This window comes from Carex rostrata, chromosome 12 (assembly GCF_964058835.1).
Source record: "Carex rostrata chromosome 12, lpCarRost1.2, whole genome shotgun sequence".
Classification (NCBI taxonomy): Eukaryota; Viridiplantae; Streptophyta; class Magnoliopsida; order Poales; family Cyperaceae; genus Carex; species Carex rostrata.
Window position 1 is genome coordinate 7,640,907 of NC_135929.1, and position 6,843 is coordinate 7,647,749.

A 6,843-nucleotide genomic window follows, 5' to 3' on the forward strand; every position below is an offset into this window, starting at 1 on the left:
GATTTAAAGGATAAGGTACATTTGAGTGTACAAAAATTTAGTTGCATTTGAACCCTCCTCGTATATATATAATATATATATCGAACTAGATTTAGATTATTCTTAAAATATTCATCGCATCATTTCGAGCAAAATGAGTCCAACTTTAATTGATTATATGTAATTTGGAGATCATGTCCATAGCTTATTTGTAATTTTTTTCATTTTTGAACCATAAATATACAATAATTTGGTGAGAGAAATAATTCTACCTTAAAAAAAATATATTTTTGAGAGAAATAATTATATTGCTTAGCCAGTCTAAAACTTGTTCGCATGTAAAAATATAAGTAATTATATTTTGTAACAGAATTTTGTTATTTTAAATAATCGATGTTGATCTGAAAATGGAGTAAGGCATGCATCATAATATTTTTTTAAGATTTGTTTATTCTAAACTTTCAACATATTATGAAATTCATCACTCGACTGTAAAATTCATTTGTAGGTATTATTTAATATCATAGAAATTACATTATTCAATTACAGATATTATTCTTGTCGGAGTGAAGTTTGAGTAAAAATTCAAGTTTATATAGTTTAATTAAAAGAAACGAAAATTTGGATTATAGATTGAAAGACTCTATAAAGTAATCTATGTTTTGCTAAATAATTAAATTAAATGTTTTAGGCACAATTCCGAAATAGAATTTTTTTTTTCTGGTTTTCCAATCTGGATGTCCTGGAAGTTTTTTTTTTTAAATCATTGCAGAAGCTAGATGTTCTGAAAGTACCACAATTACTCTTGATAAAAGTAATTATTAGCAAATTATATTTTTTTTCTGACTTATAAATTAATAATTTCGACAAGATTAAATATAAACATCTCACTTTTGAATGAACTTCGTAGGCTTGATATTTCTTTTATTCTTTTTAGATAATTGGCCTGAATGGAGCTTGCATTTCTTTGGGGGTTGGTTGTGGCCTTCTGGGAGTTAGAAAATTATGATAAAAGATAGATTAAATAATTTAACCTAATTGCCTTCACATGCAATCACATGGTGTACAAGTACTCTAACGCGGCTACTGTTATCAGGTTCCTACAAAAATAATTACATCTCATATAAAAGAATAAAAAAATTAAATGTAGTTCATTTTAATTTACAACCTTAATTTTTATCAGGAGGATGATCAGGTAGCCTCACATATGCCATAATAGTGAACACAGTCATAATTACTTTGCAAACAAACATTAAAAAAAAATAACAAATGTACAAACATTTTCCATGGATGACTTTGTGTGGCAGATAATGAGGTGAGTCAAAACATTCATTCGTACAGGTTCAAATAAGCTGTTTTACTCTTTAAAGAGAAAACGAACCACACAAAATCTAACAAAAACTGGTGGGTGGGTGCCTTATCACCTTTGGTAATCTCTCATTAAGATATGCGTTGTCATTTTTTTTTTAAAATATGCATTCTCTTTTACTGCAACACATGGGTTCACGGCTCAACACACATGTTCTCTGGGAAAGGAGGATTGGAATCTTACAATATTTCATTCGGTGGATAAAATTTTTTTTTTCGTTAATTTATTGAGTATGAGTATGGATAAGAATTTTTTTCATTAGATAAACGGATATGTGTACGGATAAAGGTTATTTTGCACCCGTTGAGTAACGGATAATTATATAAAATAAATTATATCATGAGAAGAATATTATGCTAAATATTTTACTTTTTTATTTGAATGTTAATTTATTATTTAGTTAAGGAATTGAATTTGTTAGAAAAGATATTTGTGAATTTATTTATTTTTTGCTTAATAAAAAACTATTATTCAGAATTAATTGCATATTCATATTTTAATTTTATATTAGTAATTGTGATTGCATATGTAAGGCATGATAAGTTTTGATGGTTTATATGTAAAAGTAAAAAAAAACTATTATATTTGTATTATTTGTTATTCATCTACTACCATTTCGTTACCTGCTAATTTTAACGGATATGAGTAGAAAATGGTAAGGAAAATTCTTAATGGGTATAGATAGGATATGAATAAGATTAATTATTAGTGAGTATGGGTATGAAAATGGTTCCACCCTACCCGTATCATACCATTAACACCCCTAGACCTGCTATAAATCTCTCAACTAATTATCCAAAGCTAGTCCCATATAGTTGAAACAGAAAACACACAATAATAGAGCAAAACCATAGGGAGGATCAAATGGATACTGGATTTAAACGTCTATACGAAGCAGCACATGCCGGAGATATCAATGCACTAAGACAGCTACTTCTGGAGGACGAGTTGATCCTGGAACGGGCGGTGAGCCCAACTGTGCCGAGCGACAACCCTCTCCATATAGCAGCTATTCGTGGTTATGCTGGTTTTGCAAAGGAGATCGTTCAGCGGAATATAAACCTCGCTCGTGAGGTCAACGGGCAGGGACTGACTCCACTCCATTTGGCTGCAGTACATGGTCACATCGAGGTGGCAGAGGAGCTGGTCCAGGTTTTTCTCATTTCTCTTTTTTTTTTGTTAGTTAAAAGGGTATGATACCATGATTTGGTGACATGCAGTGTCTTTAGCACATTTGGCTTAATTTATTGTATGCTTTGTACGTTTAAAATCTAATTAATGTAATTCTAGAATTCATCAATTATTATGGTATATATATAACTGACAAAATTCAGATGTATTTTTAATTATTTTGATTGTGTGTATCAATCAATCCAAATTTAATACGCGTCAATGTAAATAATTAATAATACATTTACTATTTTATTATTTTTAATTTGAATAATGTTTTTAAATATAAGTACAACAAAAGTTGAATCTGTTATATGTAAAAAATAGATGTACGTTACAATTATCTAATTTTACTTATTAAAAGTTCTGTTACACTTCAGCAAGATGAGAACTCGTGTCACTGTCCTACAGTGCTAGAATGATCTAAATCTAAATATTTCCAAAGTGCGTTTTTTCATTCCCGAAATCCTTTTTAAATATTTGTGTTACAAATTTGCTTTCCCTATGGTTATGACTTACAACATATTGTTTACACGTAAATCTTATTAGGCCGACCGGTTAGGGTACTTGTGCCGTCTAAAACAGAACAAAGACGGGTATCTGCCGGTTCACATGGCAGTGATTAAACGAAGACACGAGATCACTACTCTGCTAATTGAGAAATGGGTGGACTCTAAGACCGAGCGTACTCGTAGTTCCGAGACTCTTCTTCATCTAGGAGTAAAAGCAAATTGCCTAGAAACCGTTGAACATTTGACCAAACTAGGTGTCACGCAACTTTTACTCAATACTACAGATGAAAATGGAAATACCTGCTTGCATCTCGCTTTTGCAGGAAGGCAACAGAAGGTAATTAAGCTAGCACCATATTAATTGCTCGTTCCAATTGTTAGTTTTGAGTTCTGAAATTCAGAATTGGAATTAGATTAGGCATGCATGCACGTTGTCCATACAATCAAAAATGGTAGAAATTAATTTGCAAAATGCAAATTTGGTTATGTTAGACATTTTTTTTTTTTTGGGAAGCACATCTCATAAGACACTGTTTTCTTTGGGAAGAGTCCCAAATAAAAAATTTAGTTTGCACACTGATGACGATTTGAAGACAAATTATGCATAAAATTCTATGCTGAAAATTTTCTATGCTGAAAAATTGTATATTTCAAAGATTTAAGAAATAAATATTACATAATGATTGAGATTGCCCATCATACATATTTATTGAAAACTAAATCATTAAGAGAAATAATAAACTAAAATTGTTGCTATAATTGTCGAAATTTCAGGAAATATGATTAGATCAAATTTATTAACTAAGAAATATGCCAATGTAGAAATTGGTTTTATAAACTAATTAAATACAAAATTAGATACAACAATAGGTACAAAATTGGTTCGCCTCTTGCCGAATCGGCTGAGTCAACTAGGGCATGACTTAGTTTGGAAACTATTTCTATCATCCTGATTCTATTTTTATTTTGCTTGGATTGATGACCCTTCTAACTATAAACGATCTCCCTCTTCTTCTTCTTTTTTCTTTATTTCCTTTTTAATTTTATTTTTGAGAGAGCTATCTTGATATCCTACAAAATAAAATGTAATACACTCTAATTAATATGCTAGCTTCACAATCTACAGGTGATTGAGCATCTACTAGACCAAGCCGGCATTGATGTCAACCCAGTAAACTCGGCTGGTTTCACTCCACTTGATGTACTTCTGGTCACAAATCACGAGATGGGAGATCTTTACCTTGGAGAAAAGTTAAGAGATGCTGGTGGAAAGACCGCAAAAGAACTACAAGCATATGAAACTGATCCTACCAACTCTACTTCAGACAACCCTGGGACTTCACAGCCAAGAATTTCGTCGACTCCAAGAAATCAAGTAACAAGAAGCACCAGTAGTTTAACAAGAAGAACCAGTAGTTTAACCAATGCCAATGATCAGAAGATCGGTGAAATTGAAAATTTGATAGTCGTTGCCACACTGGTCGCAACTGTCACTTTTGCAGCAGCATTAAACCCTCCTGGTGGCTCCATACAAATGCCATTTAGTGATGATGATCGTGGGAATCATACCTGGATCAAAAACTGGAAAGCAGATGCGCCATCCATATATCCTGCAGGAAGTCCTGTTTATATGTGGAAGCTGCAACCCTTTTTCATGTTCGACTCACTCGCATTATTATTATCAATTAGTGTCATTCTACTTTGCCTCTGCGGCATAGTTCAGAATAAGTTCCAGAGGATGTCTATGGTAGTCGTACTGTGGTTATCGATCACATGTACGGCATTAGCATTCTTCTCTGCCTTGGCTGAAATGTTTGACATTAAGAAGAACTATCATAAATTCTCCTGGTTTTATATGATGGTTTATATTTGGGGGGCTTTTTTATTAGTAACAAGTTTATGGTTATTTGTGCGAGTTGCGCTTCACGATGGACCACCAGACTGGCTGCCAAGTTGGATGACGGAATCCAGTTCTAAAGTATATCAGATTATAAAATGGTTTGATCGTAAAATTCCGTCTATATCCATCTGGATTATCTATTATTTGATTTGCATTGGGATAGGCTTGGCGATAGGCTGGGTAATATTTTGGCTGCTTTGACAAACCTGCCAATAGTCCGGAGTGGTGTTAATGTATTGTATATGGCTATATGCTTCTCTTATATAATAAAGAATGTAGGATTTCCAGCTGTAAGTTGGAAAATTCCTACATGCTTTAATATAAGATAAAGAATAATGTAGGATTTCCTTGTGCATTTTATGTTTTATGAAACGTTGGAAGTTGAGGTTGATCCATTTAATTATAATTTTAGAACTAGTTTAACCTCGAAATAATATGAAATGACTCAGCCAGATATCAACATGAAATAATTTAATATGTAATAGTGTTATTTAATTTAAATTGATCCTTAATAAATGTAACAAAAATTGGTCATCCGTTCAGATAAAAATATAATATCTTTATTAAAATTTTATTGTAAGACCTACAAAATATTGTGGCTACTGGATTGGAAGGGGTAAGTAGGACATTGAAATGAAAAGCGCTAGAAAGTAAGAACTAGTGGTTGGGCTTTAATTATGGGCTTATTTTAATAAAGAAAATCAAGGTCCATTCAAGAGATGATGATTACTTTCAATGTGAACGAAGTTTACAGTTTTTGCATGAGACCAATGGCTTGTATTGTTTCCTTGACACCCTATTTGGATGGAGAGTTGTTACAAGTACAAGGAGTTAGTTATATGTAATAGGCTGTTATAAGAAGTTAGTTATCGTTCTGTTATTTCTGGTTGACTGATGTAAGCTGTTGTTGACCAAGCCATTCTGTGTATCTATATAAACACAGTTTAGGCTCTGTAAAAAGATGATGCAATACAAATCATTTCTATCTCTTTCTATGAATTCTATCATGGTATCAGATGTCCTACCTCTCTCTCTCTCCTTTTCTCTCTAATCAAGATTGCTAATCAAGACTCATGGCGTCTGATAGCACCACCTCTCAAGCTCCCCCTCCCATGAATTCCGTCATTCAAATCACGATTCCTGTCTCCATCAAGCTAGATAGGCAGAATTTTCTTACCTGGAAATCTCAAATCGAGCCGATCATTGATGGTTTTGGTCTTTCTCGGTTTCTCTCTCCTGATGTTTCTCCTCCAGCCAAAGACTTCATTGTTGAAGGTGTCTTGCGCTCCAATCCTGCCTATCTACCGTGGTTTCAACAAGATCGTTTCTTGCTCGGGTGGCTTCGATCGTCTATGTCAAAAATAGAAAAGAATGGAATGAAATGGAATAGAAAGAAAAATTAACATATTTAACTTTTCAGTGTTTGGATGATTAATAAGAGAAAATAAATTTAACTTTCATTTTCGTCTTATTTCTTGTTTGGTTTATTAAAATTTAGAAGGTGAATGAAAATTCGGTGGCTGTTGTAGGTTTGTGATAAAAAAACTTGTATGAGAATTATATTGGTAAGATATAGGGTTGAATATTTGTGTTATTTTTTCTAAAAATATTTGCAACAAAATTTATTTTCATCCGTTACACCTCAAATTGAGAGAGAAACCGATCCTATTGATTATAATGATACAATGTTAAATCTTTCACCTCTGATATAATTTTATAAACCAAACACGATTCAATGAAAATTTTTATTTTCTTTTCATACCCTCCCTTCCTCTACTCTCCATCCAAACAAGATGTGGTAAGGATTTTTCATGCTAACGCCAAAAAAAGATAATCTGTTATAGCATGTTTGATTGCTTTTAAAATATAAAAGGATATATTGAGAGTACAACTAGAATGTTCCAAAATTCACC

General features: G+C 32.4%; 1 protein-coding gene across 1 annotated transcript; it reads left to right on the top strand.

The window, feature by feature from the left end:
* Positions 1 to 2,176: 2,176 nt before the first annotated feature.
* Positions 2,177 to 5,994, top strand: LOC144562940 (uncharacterized). Its single transcript, XM_078312309.1, has 5 exons — positions 2,177 to 2,494; positions 3,068 to 3,367; positions 4,157 to 4,878; positions 5,094 to 5,220; positions 5,947 to 5,994. Exons 1-5 carry the CDS (start codon positions 2,213 to 2,215, stop codon positions 5,992 to 5,994), a joined length of 1,479 nt encoding a protein of 492 aa, XP_078168435.1. The 5' UTR covers positions 2,177 to 2,212.
* The last annotated feature ends 849 nt before the right edge of the window (positions 5,995 to 6,843 follow it).

Coding starts and splice junctions, on each gene's coding strand:
- LOC144562940 (XM_078312309.1), top strand. CDS start 2,213: ATGGATACTGGATTTAAACGTCTATACGAAGCAGCACATGCCGGAGAT. Junction 3,368..4,156: donor TTGCAGGAAGGCAACAGAAG/GTAATTAAGCTA, acceptor CACAATCTACAG/GTGATTGAGCATCTACTAGA. Junction 4,879..5,093: donor AACTATCATAAATTCTCCTG/GTTTTATATGAT, acceptor GCATTGGGATAG/GCTTGGCGATAGGCTGGGTA.